At 43.8% G+C, this 21,731-nt stretch overlaps 1 protein-coding gene across 15 annotated transcripts in view; it reads right to left on the bottom strand.

The window, feature by feature from the left end:
• Nucleotides 1-21,731, bottom strand: part of CUX1 (cut like homeobox 1) — a 259,810-nt gene that overhangs the window by 83,713 nt on the left and 154,366 nt on the right. For 8 of the 15 annotated variants that reach the window (XM_083714296.1, XM_083714301.1, XM_083714300.1 and 5 more), the window contains exons 9-16: nucleotides 17,653-17,701; nucleotides 16,292-16,396; nucleotides 15,062-15,250; nucleotides 13,026-13,084; nucleotides 11,186-11,234; nucleotides 8,495-8,594; nucleotides 6,658-7,329; nucleotides 1,709-1,774 (exon numbers count right to left, since the gene is read on the bottom strand). In XM_083714296.1, the coding sequence (XP_083570422.1) occupies nucleotides 1,709-1,774; nucleotides 6,658-7,329; nucleotides 8,495-8,594; nucleotides 11,186-11,234; nucleotides 13,026-13,084; nucleotides 15,062-15,250; nucleotides 16,292-16,396; nucleotides 17,653-17,701 (1,289 nt within the window). The remainder of the gene's footprint in view (nucleotides 1-1,708; nucleotides 1,775-6,657; nucleotides 7,330-8,494; nucleotides 8,595-11,185; nucleotides 11,235-13,025; nucleotides 13,085-15,061; nucleotides 15,251-16,291; nucleotides 16,397-17,652; nucleotides 17,702-21,731) is intronic. The other 7 variants (XM_083714302.1, XM_083714294.1, XM_083714293.1 and 4 more) reach the window with 2 other exon arrangements.

Here is a 21,731-nt window from a genome sequence, read left to right as displayed (position 1 = left end):
AAAACAGGCTTTACACCTCAAACTTATACAGGCTTGTTCAGAAGTAAGCACCATTGGACTCATGATGTGAGTGTGCTTACGACAGAAGTTTCAATTCAATTTCTTTAAAAACAAACATCCAGAAAAGAAATGCATTAATCTAGCAGTGTTCGGCATTTGATACTGCTTTGGAAGTCACCTTTAGCATTGGAATTATTATTATTATTATTATTATTATTATTATTATTATTATTATTATTATTATAAATAAAAACAACTTGCTTAAGGCAACACGAGGGACTTTGCAGCTGAGAGGTGATTCGAATTCAGAACTTCCTGGGCCCAAGCTTACCCCCACACCAATCTTCCATATTAACCTTTTGCTAGTTCTTGACTTGGAGAATGCTTGAAACCCAAATGGGGTTTCAAGCAAGGAAGTGGGTATGGCTCAGAGCTGCATGGTGCCGTTTCTGTGTCTTACTAAAGCGGCTCGCAGTGTCCCATGCCCAATATCTTTGGCAGCACCTGAGCACTGCATTTCCTATCGATGACTCAGCTTGCAGCAGAAAACAAGGCTTCACAACCTCTGAATCCCTCCATAGGTGGTACAGGAATCCCTTGTCCTCTACCAACATCTCATTTTTTTCCAGCTTTGTGACACACTCTGCAGATCTACGCATTTGACGATAGCATGCAGCACCCTTGTCATCTGTTCAAGACCAGAGCAGAAGGGAACATGGCTTGGATCACACGTTTCCTAGAGGGATCAGTTTACACACACACACATACCTTTCACACCAGTTACTGGGCGTCCAGTAACCCCAAAGTAATCAATTGCTTTAGTGGCTATAAAAGCCAGAGTGGTATTAAATCAGGGTTTAAATCCCTGCTCAGCCATGAAATTCATTGGGCAACCTTGGCCCAGTCACTCACTCCCAGCCTTGTGGGGATAAAATGGAATTCCCATGGCTGCCAACCTTGGAGAAAGGACAAGATACCAATACCAATAAGATCAACATAAATGATAATAAGGTTTAGCTCTGTTGTGAGGTAGGAGTTCTATTTGAAGGAGACGAGTTAGTACAGCAGTAGAATTAGAGGGAAGCGGGGGAGAAGCAAGTGCTCTTGATGCTAACCCATGGTTTGTTTTATACTTACTGCCCCAATGCAGATGAAACACTGGCTACCTGAAAACCATGGTTCACAAATCAGGAGTCAACCTCAGGAATGCACATTTCTCTCTCTCACTCTCCCCCCCCCCCTTAATTTAGGTTAGGAATTCCTTTCTTCCATGTTAACATGATACCATGTTTCATGTACACTGATACGATGCTAACCAGGTTTGTCCCTATAATGAGGGCTTGCAGATCCGTTCCAAATGCTGCCATCAAGATCTGATTGTGAGTGTATTTATTATAATTAAGCTCCATCATGGTTTGGTCCACATGCAACACAAAATCATGTTAATGCTGGAAAAGGAAGTGGGGAGCACTGTTCCAGAGAGAGGAATGAGCATTTTGAAGGCTGGCCCTGAATCTGCAAACCATGGTTTCCAGGGAGCCAGTGTTGTGTCTGCATGGGTCCACCGTCTGTTTTTCTTTCAGATTCCAGGCCAGAATCAAACTGCACCCTTTGCATTTTGAGCAACAACAACAAAGACGAGACACAGCTAAGCACACTTCACTTCCCAGAGATTGACCGCGAAGAGAAACACCTGCCTGTGACGTACCTTCCGACCCATTTCTTCGTTTCGGTACTTCCTGAAATAGCCTGTTCAGGTTCTGGCCTGGATTCTCTGTTGAAAAACAAGTTGGGTAAGAACAAAACAATCAGGGGAGGGTGGTTCCGACAATCGTGGCTGTGAGATGCAACAAGAACTGCCTTGTGCTAACCAGGGGCTCGGGAGGAAGGAGATGGGGAGTGGGGGCAGAAGTGAAATCAAGCAGTTCAAACAAAAAACAAAAACCCCAGGTCTATTCAGAGCAGCTGGCTACTTTGGAAAGGAAGCAAGGCAGGCTGGTTGGTTAATGAAGATTACCGCTACACTCAGAAAGGAGATTAGAAAGATATAAATAAACATCTAAAAAGGTACAAAAAGATGAAGACGGGTCAGTAATCCTTGGAAGAGCCCAAAGGAGGAGAACACAGTACGAGGTGCCACACCACTCCCTGGCAATAAAGACAAGCTCTGAGTGATCTTTTGCAACTTGCTGTCATTCCGCTCTCCTTTTCTCAAAAACCTCTGTCAAATGAAATCACGCCAATCAGAAATGAATGCAGCTTCATTTTAGGAAGGGGGGGGGGAGAGCTCATTTTGCAATACTGTACTGTTGTGTAGGAGCACCAGTGAGGTCCTCTGCCCAAAATACTCTGGAGGGGTGGGTGGGTGGGTTTTCAGGTTGGCACATGATGCTAAGTAGGGGGAAACCAGATGCACCATAAGCAACAAATGAAATACAGGCGCTGGCAGAGGAGTGGAAGAACATCCTCATCTTTATCCTGGGTTTACAGCTAGTCATTCCCAGCAGCCAGCTTTTTGATACTCTTTATTTTCTCTAAAAATGAAAAATTTTCAAAATCACAATTGGGATTGGCCATGATGTGCCATGAGAGGGAGCTCAGAAGGAGGAAACCTGACTTCTCACTTTAGCCACTGGAATTCCAAACTTTAACAGGCATCCCCAACCTTCGCCCCTCCAGATGTTTTGGACTACAATTCCTATCATCCCTGACCACTGGTCCTGTTAGCTAGGGATCATGGGAGTTGTAGGCCAAAACATCTGGAGGGCCACAGGTTGGGGATGCCTGCTTTAAAATATCCATTGAGTTCCCTTCTTCTCCTTCCATGGTTCATATTACACACCATACTTTCCTGCATATTTTACTATAACCATTCAAGTCATTTTTCCACTTTCACATCAATCAAATATTGCTTGCTCTGATGAATTTATCTTAATGCTGCCAGTGTTTTCAGCTGTGTACAATTATTTTCTATATATTCAATAAATATTTTCCACACTTCTTTAAATATATGCTTTTCTTGCTCTCTTAATCTGTGTGCCATACCTGCAAGTTCTGCATATTCTAACATCTTAAGTTGCCAGTCCTCTTTACAAGGGTCCTCACTCACTTTCCGTTTTGGGGCCAACAGAATGCGGGCCGCTGTGGTTGCATATATAAGTAAACTTGTCTGGCACCTGGGAATTTCTGTCTGGGTTATTCCCAACACAAAGGACTCTGGTTTAAGTCTGATTTTCAAGGACAAGACACAAGGAAGGCCCTTACCCATGTAAACTTTCTGCACATGAACCTTCACATGAACTGGCCCATTTACATGTTTTACGCAAGATAAGGCTAACAACGGCTAACAGTCATGATGGCAATATCCCCTTCCAGGAACAGAGGGAGCTTGCCTTACAATACCAATCCACAGAGTAGCAGAAGAGGCTGATTGCCCTGCTCTCCTGCCTAGGGGCTTCCAACAGACATCTGGCCATGATAGGAGATGGGATGCTGGACTAGAAAGGCTTTTGGTCTAGATCTAGCAGGGGTACTCTTGATGTTCTTATATTCTGGCTGCACCTACCAGGCCAATAGGTACTTCTGTCCTGGAGCACATAGGCTGGCATGGACTCAGTATGACTGGGTGTGCATATAAAGCTGACTCAGCTACACTTACTGCACTGGACCAGGAAGTTTGTGAGTTGACTGATTTCACGCATATCCTTAAATGCAACTGATGGGGCATGTGAAAAAAGCTTGCACAGGTAAGCACTTTTTTAAAGACCTCATTCCTGCAGGGGAAAGCAAAGCCCTGCAGTTGGGATGGCACTGCAAGGGGGAAAAAACCTCCCTCCCATTCCCTAACACCACTGACAGGTGGACCCTTCTCCCTTCCCATAAGCCAGCTCCTTCTGGCAATGAGTTTCCAACACTCCTCTTTCCTGAAAACAAGAGCCTGTTTGGGGGCAGGGCAGCTCTTCATTCCTTCCCTTCCCGTCAAATTTTAACTTGCACCCAGTAACAGGATGCTTATCATTCTTATAACCACAGTTGTTATTTGTACGGCCTAGTGTACAGATCAACACCCTTAGATTAGATTTGCCTCAGTGATAAAGCACATGCTTTGCTTGCAGAAGGTCCCAGTTTAACCTCTTGCATCTCCAGCTAGGGCCAGGAAGGATCTCTGTTTGAAAACCTGGAGATCCACTGCCAATCAGTGTGCACAGTATTGAGCTAGAAGGACCTTGGGATAAGGCAGCGTCCTATGTTCTTGTGATTTCGCTTCCAGCGTTGATGCCCTTGTAGTTTTTCCAAGCTTTGGCATCAGGAAATGCTTCTTAAAGTCTAGATTTGTGTTTTAAAAAATAGCATAAAAAATCAGGAATTGGGTTCCACCTTGGGGGCCAGCTGGATTAACCATGTGTGTTAGGGAGAGCAGGTTAGGTTCTTCATCTTGCCCCATTGGCAGGTGAACTATGTGATACAGTGAAGCAGGAAAGGGTTTTTGTCATGGTGGAGCCACATCGTCACTTCTTTACCCAAGCTTTTTGGGAAGTTTGAGGAACAGCACTATTCGCTGTCCGAGTTTGCTGTCTGTTAAATTATTATGTCTGAGTTTGCAATTTGCATTTGATTTTTAAAACTGTTTTTATAGTAATTGGTACGTCTGACCTGGATAGCGTGATTTGCTTTATATTCGTTTTATGCTGCAACTCACTCTGGGATCACTCAGAATCAAGGGAGGGCTTATAAATCAAATCAAATCAAATAAACAAGTGTATAGCTTTAGGCACTTATCTATTTTTTAGCCCCCCAATTTCCCAGTTGAGCTCACTGGGGGAGTCCTTGGGCCAGTCAGTCTCTCTTTGCCTTCTCTTTCTTTCAGAGAAGTGGTTGTTTCCTCTCTTTTTTCGGGTGGGTGAGGGGAGGAAAACCCATGTATGTGCACCCCCTTGACCCACCTTGGAGGAATGGCATAATTCATGACTTGGTTGCAGCTAAAGCCAGGAAATAAATGTGTTCATTCAAAGAAAAGAGCGTCATGAATTTATGATTGAAGATTTTATCTTTCATTGGAACAGAGTTTGTGAATTTTAGATAATTTGTTTGATTTCTCACACATACTACTTAGGCCTTTCCTTCTGACAAGCCTTAGGCCCCCCACTCCCTTAAATAGCCCTGATTTGGGCTGACAGTCACAAGCTTGAAAAGGCTGGAGAAAACTAGTCCCACCCCCAACCCCACAACTAGCTTCCTGGGGTCTTTCCCAGCCCTGCTACCAAAGATCCCTTTAGCTGAAAAATCTGATAGCTTATCAATGCCTTTTAGTGAGCCAGGCAATTGCCCCATCTAGCTCTACTTTGGTGGGCAGTGGCTGCCCAGCGGCTAAGTCTTTTTAGCTAGGTGCATTTTGAACCTGGGACCTCATGCATGCGCAGCCTGTGGTCTACCATAGGATCTGGCCCCTCTCCAAATAATGATGATGTCATGCGGTAGATTTCCCCCACGCCTCCTGTTGACAGCCAGAGATGGGAGGGGTGGGAAAATGCTCAGCCCAATGTCATCACCTTGTGCCACATACTGTTAGTACGGGAGCCATTGCCAGGAAAAGAAGGGGGTGAGGGTGAGCGAGAGAAACATGAAATAGTGGCAGCTCTCTCTCAACAAATGCAACCATTTGCAGAGAAGTGGCACAAAGACAACATTTAGCAAAGGTGTGTTATGTCAGTGGATTTTACAGAGAACCTGGTAGCGGAGGGAGACAGGATGACAATAGCTGTCTCAGTATTGTTTGGGCTCCTGAAGAGTTTTGCATCAACCCTTCTGTTAATGAAGATCAATAGCCATCCTCTCCCCATCCCCAACAGTTTTGCTTTGCGCTTTGGCATCTTAAAATATGTTACACATTTCTGATTATTTTACATTCTATGAATCTGTTTGGTCCGGAAGCAGAGGGCAAGAGTTTACTGTGGCACAATTAGGCCTGTATGGAGAGTGGGATGGATACTTTTGTGTCTGACTTGGGGAACCTGCAGAGAGGGCTGGACCAGATTTCCCTTGACCATAAATTCTGCTGAGAATTCAGAGTTTTGAAAGCGGCAAAACTTCTCACTTGCATTCATTCAAGTTTTATCGAATGAGTGCAGAGTCATTGAATCACTGAAAATGAACTACTTTGATAAATACACACTCAAGGATGGTACAGCAAAAGACAGCTGTTTCTGCTATGCCAGGAACACCACGTTTTCCAAGTTCCGCATACTTAAGATACTTAAGATACAAAAACCTATTTCACTGATACCCAATGAATCAGAGCGAGCCCAAGAGGTTTGGGCGCCTGAGTTAAAACATCAAAATGGACCATCCCACACACTAATAAACACAGGGCGCAATTCATGGGGATGCTCTCCTGCGTTGGCCCATGGAAACAGATGGCAATGGGAACCATATATTGTACGGGGCCAGCACAGGCAAACATAACCACTGGATCGTACTGTCCCAACTTCCACTCTGCCACTTCTCTCTGACACTGTCCATTCAAAGAATAATTGGCTTAAGAGGTGAAAGCCAAATGGACCTCTTCAACCACCAGATGAAGGAAGTCCTGTTGACAGGGCCTCCCATCTACCAAGAACAGACATGGAAAGGAAAGCCAGTGGCTAATGCCTCACTCACCTCTTTGCCTTCCCTGGATGCTGCGCAACGCCAAGATGTTCTGCTCGTCCGACAGGAACTGCTTCATCTTGTGGAATGGTTCCTTGCCTCTCACCGTGAGCTTGTTCCAAGGCTTGGGCCGAGCCAGGATCTCGCTGACGGAGCCTTGCGAGAGCCCCAAGACATAGTGTCCAAAGATCCGCTGTCCAATATTGTGCTTGATCAACTGCTCTTTGACCTGACGTGCAATTTCGGCCGTGTCAATCTCCTCGCCTTCCGAGGCGCTGCCAGTACTTTCAGACTGGCTGGGGGACGGGGCCATGCCGTTGACATCCGGGCTTTGTTGCAAGGGGCTTTGGGAAGATATGGAGTTTGTGCTGTAGGGACCTGCTGAAAAAATCATGCTTGTGCTTCCTGCTTCCTGCATTGCCTTGGAGTAGAAGGACTGCATAAGCTGGCGCTGGAGGAGAGAGTTTAGTGCAAATTTTCCTGTAGAAGCCAGGGGTAAGCCGGAGCTTGCCAAGGATGAGCTGAAAAAGTCTTGACTTAAACCCGTTGGTGAGAACTGATGTGTACCATTAGTATTGGAAGCCTGCTCCCCTGCATTGCGGGGCAACTGAGGAGGAGGGGAGGCCGGCAAGGTTGCAGGACGCTGACTCTCAGGCTGGTCTTTCCCTTTTCTCCTGGCTGACCCTACAAGGAAGGTCAAACATAATGCATTATGGGGGATCAAAAAGGAGGGGGAAAAACCAAGACCAAAATGCAGAGTTTGCCCCACAAAAGGGAAAAAAGTGCAGGTTGTGTTTTGCTTTTTAATTTTTTTTTAAATAAGGGCCAATGAAGAAGGTGGTTTGGGTTTTTGTTTTGTTTTTTGTTTCTTTAAATTTTAATAAGCCAAACAAGGCCCCCAAGACAAACAACATGCATTTCATGTTTGCACCTTTCTTGTATGTTGCAGCCTGGAGAATCCCCCTTTCACACATTAACATTTGAACAATGACATGAAGTGCAGTTATACAATTTTTTAAAAAAATAATAGTAATTTCATTGACACAGGAAAAATATATATTCCCTTTAGTATCCCCTCTCCCATTCAAGTTGTCTTGTCCCCAAAACAGACCTTTGTTGAACCCAAATGCAGCAAACATTTATAAATGCCAGATGAAACTCGGATTGGAGAAATCATTGCTCAAATAATGCCAAAGAATAGTTGAGACGCTACTGGGAAAATGCAACAACCACCTGGGTGCCCAATTTATACAGTTGTCACCAGCTGCGAAAACCCAAACTAAAGAAGCACCTGGAAATTCCACAAATCCACTGAGCCCACCCACATATATATATATATAGGCATGTGCAACATCCCCTGCCTCTGAGAAAAGCAAACAAGAAAAGGAAATGCACCACCTCTGGAAATAAAAGAACAGGGATTCAAACTGACATGCTAGCTAAGTATATGAGACAGGCTCACTTTTGGAATCCACTTTAATTTATGTTTGGGGAAGGGTGGGGGAAATTAGCACCAATGTCAGGTTTGTGACCGAAATGTAAGACAGACTCCGACGCTGCTCCTCACAACATTCGGAAACATTTCTCCTTCCTAACACTTTGGACCGTCTCCGAGGTCTCGAAGTCTTATTCTATTATCTACAGTATAAAGGGTGCAGGGAGGCGGCGGCGGAGAGATGAAACATGATTCAAAGTTCTTGCTCTCCATTACTCTTTCTGTCATGCTGCACAAGGCTTGGGCTCAGGCCCCCTTCCCCATCCTCACCCTCGAATCAGCAAACAAAGACTCGCAGCCTGAGAAACACGTTTGTTTCACCCCCCCACCCTCCGCCCCCGCCAATCCACTTACCGCTCAGGTCACTGTTTGTGATACGGAGCGTGGCGTTCTCCGATTGTAGCAGGCGGTTCTTTTCCAGCAGCAGGACTTCCAGCGGTTTGGATGCAGCATCCTATGGAGAGACGGAAGAAGGGTTAGGCGCCAGAGAGCCTGAGAATTGCACCTCAGGGTGGAGTTCACGAGGGCGCTGATGTGGCTCGGCCAGCAACCTAGAATTTGTCATCTGCATTTTGGCACATCTGCTACGACTCCCTAGTCTATGGTCGCGAAACTGCTTGGTGTTCTGGTGCAGGCTGCTTATCAGCTCCAGAGATGTATTTTTAAGTGCTCCATTAATCATTTTCCTTTCTTTTTTTTTACACCTGTTTGCCTTCAGACGCAGCACTATCGCGGCGTATCTTCCCTGAAACACTGCGTCTCGGCGCTATGGAGAAAATGGACAAATTAAATCAGTCACAAACACCGACCCTTCCCCTTTCCCCACACACGACTCTCAATCATCGAAACCCACTGGAAATAATAAAACGCCTGGCACACAGGGAAGCGGCTTCAACTTTGCACTAAAGATGCCAGAATCCAATTTGTAACCTTTGATCCTACAAGATTAATATGTGACGACACCACAGGCTTTGGATGCTTCCCTCCCACCCCCACCCCCCACTACCCAAAGGTTTCTTTGTTCAATGTAGTTCAATTGTGCATTTGAAGGAGGTCTGAAAATGGGAAAATTGTCTCATTGTGAATTTCTCTTTGAAGATCCAGATGGAAAACATTCTTCCTATGTGATGACACCTCCTAACTGGAGGTTCAGGCGGGACCCCTTCCAGGCCAATGCCTCCTGTCCAGGGGGAAGGATCCAAACCAACCACGCCTGTAGTCAGTGAAAGCTGAACTCTCAGGCTTGCTTCCTTTAGGGCTCTTCTGTCTCCCCCCCCCTCCGTTCCTTGTGCTCCTGCTGTGTGACATTGGCTTGTTCTTTGTCTCCTCTCTTGTTCCGTTGCTTATTAGCTGAGCTGTGGGCACATGTTTGGTCTTTCCCCTGCCCACTGCACCCCCCTCCTTCTGTGATTCCCAGTGTGGTTCCCTTTTGGGGCAGTTGGGGTTGGCATCGGAGGAGGGCCAGTGAATTTGGGGTCCTCTCTTCCTGTGCGGGAGGGGACGCATCCTGCAAAGAACCGTGATCAAGCAGGAGCACCATTTTGAGTGGATTTGATGGTTTGTCTGGCTTTGTTTTTCTCGCTGGCAGGGCCACAGCAATCCCCCGCCCCCAAACGGTGGTCAGTCATCAGCTCCTGGGAGTCACAAGTGGATCCACTGCAGGTAAATGCAGCTGACCCATAATGGGTTTTGCAAGGGCATAAGACTTTTGTGCCAAAGCGGGAACATTTCTGGGTTAATTAGGGTGGGCCCATTCAGCCTTCCAAACTGCATCAAGGGCATATGGGAAAGAGGCAGTGAAAGGCTTGTCAGAAGACACAGGAAACGGCTGCTTAGCCCCCACAGCCAGTGATGGAGAGGCTTGGACTTGAACAGGCAGCTCCTCAAGCAGCCATTGTGGAACCCCCTTGGGATTTAGCCAAAATTGATGGGAAAAAACACAACAGCAGATAATTTAGAGCAAGACTGGGCTACCCACTCCTACTCAGACAGCTCTCCTTCCTTCTGCTGGGAAGGGAAGAAAAGGCTTCAATATCCCATAGGAGCAATGTATGTATTCCATTTGGATCTGGCAAATTTAGGATTCGAGTTACCACTTCAATAGGCACTTCAAGAATCAGTATGGTGTAGTGAGGAATGCGTTGGCCATAGACCAGGGAGATCTGGGTTTATATCCCCACATAGTGGATACGATAGCTGCATTTTCACACACTTGTGGAGACAGAAGAGAATTGCATGTGTGCATCTTGCAGCCCTGGTAGATTTTGTTGACTGACTATTGACACTTTGCTTCCAGATTTTTCAACTCTACGTCATGGTCCCCATTTTCCACACTGAATAAAATCATATCTGTTCATTTTCTCCCTTCTGAACTATTAAATGTTTGTATTATTGAACATCTTCATCATCTGTCACTATCTGCAGCTCACTTTAAAATATAGGAATACGCACAGACCTTTTGCTCAGGAATTACTATAATTCCTTCATAAGGCAGCAGCTCATCACCTCTATCATCACATCAAAAGTGGTTTACAATAGAAATAAAAATAATTTTAAAAAGCAAGCAATGGAATAATTAAAGCAGCCACCATAACAAGCACATCAGATTAATAAAACAGAGCAGGCAGTTAAAAGAACAAGTGAAACAAGAACAGCAGCCATGAACCACTCATTAAAACCCCTGGTCTAAGATAAAAAGGTATAACTTGTCCTCTGAAAGACAAAAGAGCTGGTGTCACACGCTTGCAATGCTGGCTCTCTTTAGCTTGTTCTGTTATTTCATTTTTTCTCACCATCAACTTGAGAGTTAGAGGGTTTAAGTGCTGGAAATGCAAACTGGCAGGCATGCTCAAGACCACACACAGTTCATTCCCTGACTGAGCAAGGTTTGAACCCGGATCTTCCACGTCAAAGTTCTTTACCCAAAAAAGCCCCATGGACTCTTAGTGTGTCAGACACAACGTTTCTCAATCCAAGTTGGCATTCAGAAGTGACCTCCCCACCCTCAGCTCTGCTCGCCCAGAAATCCAAAAGCAGTCCTGTTACCTGTGTGCTGGAGCCATCAGAGGGTGCAAACTCCATGGACTTCAAGATGCTGCAAAGTGGTAGAATAAAGAGTTATTTTCTCTTCTGTCCTTTCATAACAGCTCCTCTAATAAGCATTAACATTGTAATTTTCAGCTCTCCAGGAACACCCTAAGTGATAACTTTAACAACTTTTCTTGAGAGTAATATAATCTGATAATGAATATAGAATAACTATTCACACTAGTTATCAGAGAAGAACATTTTCTCAAATGCCCTCTAAATCACTGCACAATGCAGTCCCACCAGGCCCGTTTCAAGCATAAATTTAAAGGTTAATAAGGATATAACATTTTAAACTGTCAGAAACAATATAAATGTGTGTGTGACGCTTGAAGGGAAATGGGGGGAGGCTTATAACAAAGCAGCAAAAACAGGGAATCGTCATCATGGTCATAATAATGCCCATGAAATGCGAAAAATGAAAACATGCAAAATTTATCAGCTCACATATCAAGGAAAACGAGCACAAATTATTTGCATGACCCAACACAGGCTTAAAAAACAGAGGAGACTCTGTTTTGCATTTTAATAATCAAGCATTCCACAGTGATAGAACCCAAGAATTGCTTGGTATTTCTTAAGCTCTATGAAGCGCCTGGGAATCACAAAGACATTCCCTTTGTATTTTACTCTCCACGTCCTCAATAAGTGACTCAACAAAAGCAAACCATTCAATTGGCCAGCCTGGTGTGTTGGCCTGTCAAGGCTGCTGGGAAAGTCAAAACTGTGCAGTTAGGCAAAGGTTTTCAAAATTGCCCACTGCAGAAAAAAACTCTCCATTTAGTTTGCATATTTATCATTATTATTATTTTACAAATTTATGAACTGATTCACTGCCCGAAGCCTTTGAAACGTTGTACAAGAAGGCAAAAATGAGACAAAATACAAGTCCGACAAACAATAAAAGCATTCTTACAAACCCTAAAAACAACAAAACAATTTCTACAGCTATAAATAACAATCTGTAAATGAATGGGTCACACCCCAGGGAAAGAGTTCTTACACAAAAATGCCTTCAGAAGGCGCTGGGCACCTGCTTAATTTCAGCTGGTTACTAATTCCAGAGGGCTGGAGCGGTAACACTAGAAGCCCGGTTTCCAGTACAAACTAGACACCCCTCTGGGACACGTGGTAGTCTCTGCAGTGTGTAAGCAAACTTCCCAAACTAACACGCAATTGGAAGTGCTCCAGAGTCGTTTCAAAAACAAACAGTAATTTGCATATTTTGTGAGGAAAAATACTTTTAAAATGTGAATATCTGTAGGTCTTTAAAAAACAATCACAGAATGATGAGGAAATGGGACAGTGGACTGGACTGGAAAGAGACTGATCTGTTCATCCCTAGCCTTGGGACATGTTCTTGGGTTGGTGGATAAGCATCAAGGAGGCTCACTTGACTTACAAGCTTTTGAGGAGGTAAATGATTTCCGGAAAAGAGATAAAGGTGTGGGGAAAGCTGCATTTATTTAAATTTCTGTGCATGAATTGCAGTAAACAGGATGCTGAACTAACTATATCTTTGGTCTGATTCAATAGGATTTCTCTTATGAAAACCATTAATCCACAAAGGAATTAAAGACCTTGGACAAAGTTCAGGGCACTCACAGCTCCTAGATTTTTTGGGTGGTAGTGAAGCAACATGTTTGAAGCCACAAACATGTCCACAACCAACATGCATGAGATGTATTCTTCTCTCAGTTTTAGCGAGTTGGTTCTTAGCTTGAAATCACTGTATTTTTTCCACCCAGAAAAAAACGTATTGCTGATTTCAACTATATACACACATATATATACTTACTTCAATTCTTTCTTAACCTCGTCATAGTCAGCTTGCACCTTCAATTTTTCTTCCAGTTGCTTAAAAGAAAAAGTGCAGCATTATTTTGATTAGATTAAAATTCTTCAACCTGACAAGTCAGACCCAACAAAAACGACAGACAGGATCAGATTGGTGGGTGGGATGGCCCCATTCTCTGGAGAGGAGGCAGAAGGTTTGGGACCCTGCCTATCATCACCTGTGGGATGTGTTATCCCTATGAGAGGAATGACCTTCCTCTTGAGCCAGCAAAAATGATGCCCACCAAGGCAGAAAGAAGAGATACCTACAGTCTGATGTGATCAGGCCATTTAGGAGCCAAGTGCCCCCCATCTCTTTGCAACAGTTGTGGGAAGAAATTAGCATAGCAATTGTCTGGAAGAACCCAGCAAAATGCAAAGCAGAACAAAAGGTTCAAGCTGTGAGACAATCTGGAGGAACTAATATCTGGCTCCAACTATTGACTTGGTTCGTTTTCAGACAAAATAAAAGGCATGTTTCTAATGTCACGCAAGGTCTAAAAATACACCCTCTGGGAGCTTGCAAAATGATGCACTAACAGGAGTGGAGTTGGTGGGGGGAGACTCCCATGCAGTAGCTCAGGAAAAGGCATCTTATCAAGAAGCCAATCTAAGTTTATTAACCTACTCACTGGGTACAAAGAATGAACAAGAAAAAGCAGCCAAGAAGCAAAAACGGTTCCTCTTCCAGGTCCTACCCTTAAGGCCTTTATTAAATGATTATATAATATTTTCAGAGGGCCTGCATTCAAAACAGAAAGCTGCATCCCTTTCTTCTTAACCCTTTTCCCCAAGATAAATGTACCGGTTTTGATTCTTGCTACTGAACCAGGACAGCCATGTTAACAGTGCACAACCAAAGATACACAGACAGGAAAGGCTCAGTTTCTCCCTCCCTCCCCTGCCATCCTGTGCCACTACCAGTCAGGGTTGACAACATTGGGTGAGAAAGATCAGTGGTTTGATTCATTGTAAGGCAGTTCTCTCTGGCAGGACCCACAGCTCAGGGGTGCAGCATGTGTTGTGTTTGCAGACATTTTCAGAAGCAACAACCACAATTATCATAACAGGGCCAGTTTCAAATCATAAAGACGGGCTTCGTAATGCACACCACCACCCGTAACTTTTGCTTTGCTTCCCGTTCAGCGATGGTGAGACAAGGAGGCCAGAGTGAGCACCCTGAGAGCTGGCAACACTTGTTTGCTGAGCAAAGCAGTGATGCTCAGAATACAAACCTGTGGGCTTCACCCAAATTCCTGGACAGGGGAGAGAATGGAATCCATATGAACTGGTGCGGTGAAGTGCTTAACAGTTGTGGACAAGGACTGGGGGACATCAAGATTCAAATCCCTACTAAGCCATGAAGCCTCCTGGGTGACTTTGGCCACTCGTTATCTCTCAACCTATCCTATGTCAATGGGGTTGTTGTGAGGATATAATGGGAAGAGGGAGAACCAAGAACTGTGTGTGCTGCCTTGAGCTCACTGGAGGAGAGGCGGAATATAAACGTAATAGAAACAAAGGCTTGCTCCTTCTTATGCCAAATGTTGTTTTCTCTTGCTTCAGCCAGACTTACAACAGAATGGATCTGAATTTTGAACATGAGTAAGTAGGAATCACTGTGGCAAGTTCACTGAGAAATTGTCATTTGTGTTGGAGGATGTTAAAAGTTAAAAACAAACACATTGCAGGGCCGGAAGGAGCTTGGTAACACAGCACTGGGGGAAAAGAATGCCCCTTACAACAGCACCACAGGCATACATTGACCACCAGTCACGATGCCCACATACTACCTATGGGATCAGAGGTGCCATGTCTCTGTGAACCAGAAGTAGGAGAGGGCTACTGTCTTCCCACAGGCATCTGATTGGCCACCTTGGGAAATAGGAGATAGGCTTTTGGGCTGATCCACCAGGGCTCTTAGACTGATGCAACTTGTCTGTGCCTCTGGTCCCACCCCAAAAGAAAGATGGAGCAGAGAGCCCTGGGGGACCTTACTTTGAGTGTGCTGTTCTTGGCGGTCAGCTGCTGCTCAAGCTGAGAGATCTGGCTGGTGGAGTTTTCCCGGAGCTTGGTGAGGCTGCCTTGGAGTCTCTGCACATCTTCTACCAGCTGAGCGATTTCACGCTCTTTTGCAGCCAGTTCTACTTCCAAGCTGGATCTTGTCAGCACCTCGATGGCCTGCTCCTAAAAGACAAGGGGGGGGGGGATGAAGTGAGAAAGGGGTAGAGAGATAGAGAGAAATCACACCCTGGCAAAACAGCAGGCCTAAAAACACCTGTAGTTCATCCAGAAATGATGGCAGAGGCAAGAGATTAAAGGGCAGGTATCAGAGACAGGCAACCCAGAAAAGTCTATCCACACACACACCCCCCGTTTAACTTTGGTTGCTTCTGAAAGGCATGAAAACATGTCTGTTGAAAGGGGTGACAAAAATATTTCCAACTTAATAGGTCAGATTACTGTCATGTTCTCTACATGGGGCTGCCCTTGAAGCAAGTCTGAAAACTTCTACTGATCTAAAATCATTGACCAGAACTTGGGAAAATGAAATATATTTCCATTTCTGTCGGCTATCTATTTGTTTCCGGGCTTGATTTAAGAACTGGCAATGATTTTTAAAGCTCCAAACATCCTGGGACCAAGATACCTTAAGAACCATCTTCACCTGTATCTGCCCAAAGTTTAAGGTTGGCGTGGTCTAGAAACTTAATTTTCAAAAATAAATAAATACAACCATGCAGATTCAGCTATTGCATGAATTTTCACAACTACAGAAAGTGAAGAGCTGACTAGAAAAGCAACATGCCGCGTCTTTACACACCATCTAGCACATTGCGACAATGCAAATAATTCTGATAGACGTTGCACTAAAAGAACTTCATGGTCTTCAGTCCCTGGTTCAGGCACAGTTCCTGGTTTATTCCCGCTTTGAAATCTACAGGCTAGACAAAGCAAAGCTCCAAATGAGCAATCCCGACCTTACAGCTCCCCTATGAAAAAGGCAAGGTTGCTAAGCCCCCCCATCCTCCCATCAATGTCCCTGCTCCAAACCCGGCACAACAAGCAGCTGTACTTGAAGGCATCGCAAGGGAAAGGTGATTCCCAAGAAACACAATTCTGGCGGCTGCTGAAAACCTCAGCTCTGCCTGGCAGCAAAGTGCAAGAAGCTGAGCTGGAGGTGTTTCAGAAAAGGGCAAAACCCAGTGTACATATACTGCCTCTTACCACATCGGGTGCTTTCTGGATCTGGGTAGCTAGCTGGAGAGATTTGTTAGCGGATGAGAGCTGCTCCCTCAGGGATTCGGCTTCTCTTTGAGCTACCTCTGCTCTCTGAAAGAAATGAAAAGGGTATATATATACTGTATATATATATTTTTGTAAAAAATATTTTTGGGGGAGGGGGGCCACAGGGTGTAGGGGAGAAGAGAATGTACATTTGATTTAACAACTGGCAATTATTGCACGAACATTCATCAATTCATGCCCGACTGAGTATAATTGATTTTCCTAAACACTCAACCTAATAAACGATGGGGGGAGGGAGAGCCTCAGAATGTGATGGATTTTTATTTTAAACAGTACAAGGAAGAAATAATTGAGCGATTATGACAGCAATTTAACGCTAGGAGCAAGGAATCCCCTGCTGACACAAATGCTGCGGCCCACTGAATTTCCCAGGCTGGATGAATGCAAGTGGAAATGGAACCCTTTGATTCAATTGCCTTCTATACTCCCAGCCAAAGCAGGCTGTGCTGCAAGATTCCTCATGGGAATAATTCTCACGAGTAAATGCTGAATTAAGAGATCCTCGGCCTGCTTTGCCTGAAACAAGCACAATGTTTTTTTGACAAGCCTCTTTTCTCCATCGCTATTTCTCTCTCCTGCCCACACAGACAGGGTGAAGCTTGCAAGCTAGGGAAAGATGTTTAATTCAGGGGAAGCCAATGCACTGCTCTAGAGATATTTGGAGTCCAAGCTGCACCAGCCCCAGCCAGGATGACATGAGAAGTAGCACACGATTTGGAGGGCTATTCCTGTTTTAGTCAATGAAAACATTGATCATCCAGCATAACTGTAGTTATATAGGTGCCCCATAACAATTGTACAATAGGCAGCTCATAAAACAGATGCTACAATTAAAATACAATATGAACAATGAAACAATAGTTATTAAGAACAAACACACACACAAAATTAAATCCCATGTTATATTTTTATCCTGCCCCTCCTCCTAAGGAACTACTGCCAAATACATTTCTCCTTTTCCTCCAAGGAAACCACAGTGGCACATTTCATCCTCACATTAGTGTTGTGTCATAGGTTTGGCTAAGACAACAAAATGTTCACCAGAATGTGTGCAAGGCAAGTGAAACTCTGCTTGCTAGGCTTTGAATCAGACAAAATAGTAAAGTGGAATGGGTGGGGGTTCTCCAGATGTTGTAGGACTACAATTCCCATCATCCCTAGCCCTTGGTCATGCAGGCTGAGGCTGATGGGAGTTGCAGTGCTACAACTCTGATAAGCATGACACTTCAAGGCTGTCTTTACAATCCAACCGACAATACTGGCTTAAAAAAAAACCTTACCTGATTTGCCCTTTCAAGGTCTGTCATGATAATCTCAATTTCATCAGACCTGGAAGAAAACAAGAAATAGGATACATTAATCAATGATCAAGTCAAATTACCGGTCAGCTGTGGGTAGCTTTGCACTCCAGTGTTTGATTTTTTCTCTCCCCCCCCCCCCCCCAGTATGCTACATCTCTGCAATATATTTGTAACACAGCAGGGTTAAGTACAAACACACTGATTTCAAACTGATTTTTAGGGTAGTCACTCCATACCCCTGATCATCCTACCTCATCACCGTTTTCAATGGAATATTAACAGATAAAACTTTCTCCAGTTTCAGACCCTTAATAAACCCCGTCTCAATGTAGAACATGAATTTTGACATGCTGGTTCCTTGTAGCATGGTAACACCATGAATGGTATGGAAGGGTTTTCAAGTTGCTACCATGTGATCAGATGGGCCAAGCAGACTTGAACATAAAACAGTACACTGGGAACTCCCATTCAGAAACTACTCTTTCAAATGTGAGTCTATGGGGGAGAATGTATTCTTGTCGCCTCTTCAAAACTGCAAGAGTGACTCTTGATTATGTGCTAATTTATATACTGTGGCATGGCTGGTTATGTTATCCCCCTGCCCCCAAAAGTGGGCAATGAGGCTACATCAAAAAGACAAAGCCAATTATGTGCAACACCCTTAATATACTCTTAATGTGACTCCATAAATGTCTGGTGTCCGTAACAGCATAAGTATCTTCTTGATTCCATCTCTTCTATGTGACTGACTTAATATTCCCAAATTTGGTATAGATAGCCATAGTCAATCAAATATATAAATGGTTGTACAGGTTGTGTGTGCACACACGCATTCAAAATTTCACATTTCTTCATGGTGGTGGGAAGGGTTTCTCTGTGGCTACATAGTTCATGGAAATGTATATCTCTGCTAATTCTACAGCACTTTTTAAATGGTAGGTCCTAGAGTAAACTGCACTACAAAGACATCCTAATCCTATTTAAAGTTGCTCAGAAATTCGATGAGGAATTGAGGGGAGGAATGACTTTTCACGCTATAAACTTTGTGTTGGGCTTGCAGCTTCTAACTCAAGAACTCAGGCAGGTGATAAATATTTTAATTAAAGCATTTAAACCAACAACAAACCTCTAATTTATTGGTGCATGGTAACAGCTTTTCAAACGGTGCTGAACCGTTGAGCCTACAGAAAAGCAACCATCTGAACCATCTCTGGACCTTGTTTCATTTCCAGTACTGAACACAGCAAAAGCACTACTGAAGTCTTCTGCTAACACACACTTCCAGAAGAACTTTACAAAAGACTACCCAGACAGAACTAGCCCAGAATTCCCAATTCCACAAAAGTGAATAAAGGTAATTGCCATCCATTACTATTTGCTCCCAGCAGCCAAGTATTGAGGCACGCTGGCTCTGAACACGGATGTTCCATTTAGGGATCTTGTCTTGTAACCATTGACTGCCAGTTACGAATGTGTGTAATGCAGAATTCATTGTGATGTAGTGATGGTCATGGGCTGAGATGCTACACAAGACAATTTAGTGATAAATACACGGGGAAGAATATCGGTCTATCAATAGCTATTAGTCATGATGGTGAAATAGTCTCTCCATGTTTAGAGGCCATCATCAACAACAACAACAACATGAGTTGGGGTACCATTTTCTAGGGAACAATAGCAGCAGTGGGCTATTGCCTTCAGTTTATGGGCATCTTGAAGGCATAAGCTTAGGTGCTGGTGGAATGAAGATGCTGGACTAGATAGAATTTTGGTCCAATCTGCAGAGATCTTCTTAATCCTATTCCAACATAATCTAAAGTATCAAACATCACACACCTTGAGCCAGGGAGTTCTATTAGGCAGAATCTTCTCTGTCCAGAACTTACTGCCAGCCTACATACAAAGAGTTCACTTAACATATGCAACATGTTGGTCACCTGCCAGTTCTGCTTGTGGCACTTCCTAGGCGTGAAAGGCTTGTTGTACCTTCCTTTTTCACATGCGGGAGGACCAAAAACCCACAGAGAATATATATTTGAAATTTACTGCGGAGGCAAACGTTTCTGTTTTATTAGCTGGACAGGGTAACGTTTTTTGGCAGGAGGAAAAAAGTAACATTTTCCCCGTTGCTGTTTTCTTCTTTTTATTGCACTGAGTAACTGTTAATATGAAGCCACAAGGGCTCGTTAAAATGCGCTGCTAAATTTTTTATTACAACCTCTTGCAAATAATAAAAAAACCCCTACAGTTCCCCCTATTGATATTGGGGAACTGTACAATTCACTTAAGTAAAAGAACGGCATTGCATCCCTGACTTAACAATGGCAAAGAAAATAGTGGAAGGGATAGAGAAGATTGGGGTGCAATAGCTAGTTCCGGTCTCCCAAGGAGGCTCAAGATGTTCCTTTCTCAGACCGGCAGCTAGGGCCGCCCAGGAGATTTTGCGGGAAATGCCCCCCCCCCCGCATGCCTGCCTGTCACTGCTTGCCCACTGCTGCCCAAGAACAGGGTGGGTGGGGCTCACAGCAGAGGAGGAAGTGGCTTACAAGTGCAGGAAGCAGATCTGCCACACCTGCCCACTGTCTGGAGCCTGCCACCTCATGGGCAGGCCAGCCCTGCCAGCTGCGCAGTAAGCTGATTTTGGAGGTTCGGAGGCAGTTTCTGATACCGTACCATAGAGGAGTCTAAAGAATACAAAAGGAGGGAGGGAGAAAATTCCAGAGGGCACAAGCAAGCTCTTAAATGAAGGGCTGGCACGTAAGACAATCAATTATTTGATCCAGCTTAAATATTCAATGAATCACAAGGATGGTGATGATCAGAGTATGAGCCATTTTGCAAAACTCCTTCTAAAAAGTCTCACATTTTAATAGCTACTGTTACTTTGTTTTGTTTCTGGTTTACATCCAATAAATAAAAAAGTACATGGAGGTTGACCCTGCCATTCCGGGATAAAAGCCAGAGTCTACAGCGAGTTCTATGAATGCTTTGCATTTTACCTAACCTTGCTAAAAGTAATAATACTACACTTTTTAAAGTTAATTCCAGTGTTTTATAATAGGAGCTATGCTAATGAAACAATCTGTTTTGTTATGTTGATAATGTTAAAACATTTTTCTGTTTGAGCAAATCTTGGGGGGTGTTGTTTTGTTAATATTAATAATAACAATAATTTACACCCAATCATTTTTTAAGATTATTATGAGCTCTGGTGAACAAATTAAGGTTCACATGAGCATCTCTGATGTCCAACTGCATAGCTTCTCAAAATTGTTAAGCAAAGTAGATATCCATAGCAGATCTTTTAGGTGAAGGAGAGTTCATTTCTCTTGTTTCAATTTGACTTTCTCTCCTTTGCTATTAATGGGGGCTGGTGGAAGAGTTAAACTGGAAAGAGAAACTTTTTATGTCCAACTGGTACAGATTTATCGGCTGGACTTTTATGGAAAACCTTCAATAAACCTTAAATAATTAAGGAACAGACAGGAAGCTATTAGGCTGCTCCAAAAATTCTGTGCAACTGTGTCCTTCAAGAGCCAGCTACGTTACAAAGTAAACCATAAACTTAGGACCTTAACAAAGGGGGTGGGGATATTCTCTTGTTCACTCTGTGAAGAGTGTGTGTGTGCAGAGAGGGGGAAAGAGAGAATGAGTGTATTTTTGTGTGTGTTTAGCAGGGGTGGCGTTTCTTTAGAATGAAGGAATTGGAGAACTACAATTTTTGGTGTTTGAGAGACTTTACAGGAGCGGTGCATTAGGATTATGTTCAAGTGTGGCTTAAGAAGCTACTGTTCAAGAAATCGTAATGATAAAGTCCCACACTAAGTCAAGTTCTTTCTTCCCAGGAATATTAAGACAACAAAATGGATGAACACTATCCAACATGTAAACTTTTTGCCTCTTGGCACCGTTGCAAAGGGAAAACCAAGTCAATCATGTTTTTAAAGATACCTTAAAAGAATACAGTGGTACCTTGGGTTAAGAACTTAATTCGTTCTGGAGGTCCGTTCTTAACCTGAAACTGTTCTTAACCTGAGTTACCACTTTAGCTAATGGGG

This window comes from Podarcis gaigeae (genome assembly GCF_964106915.1).
Source record: "Podarcis gaigeae genome assembly, chromosome: 15".
Taxonomy (NCBI): Eukaryota; Metazoa; Chordata; class Lepidosauria; order Squamata; family Lacertidae; genus Podarcis; species Podarcis gaigeae.
Note: the sequence above shows the minus strand (reverse complement) of the source record. Positions and strands in the feature narration are given on the sequence as shown.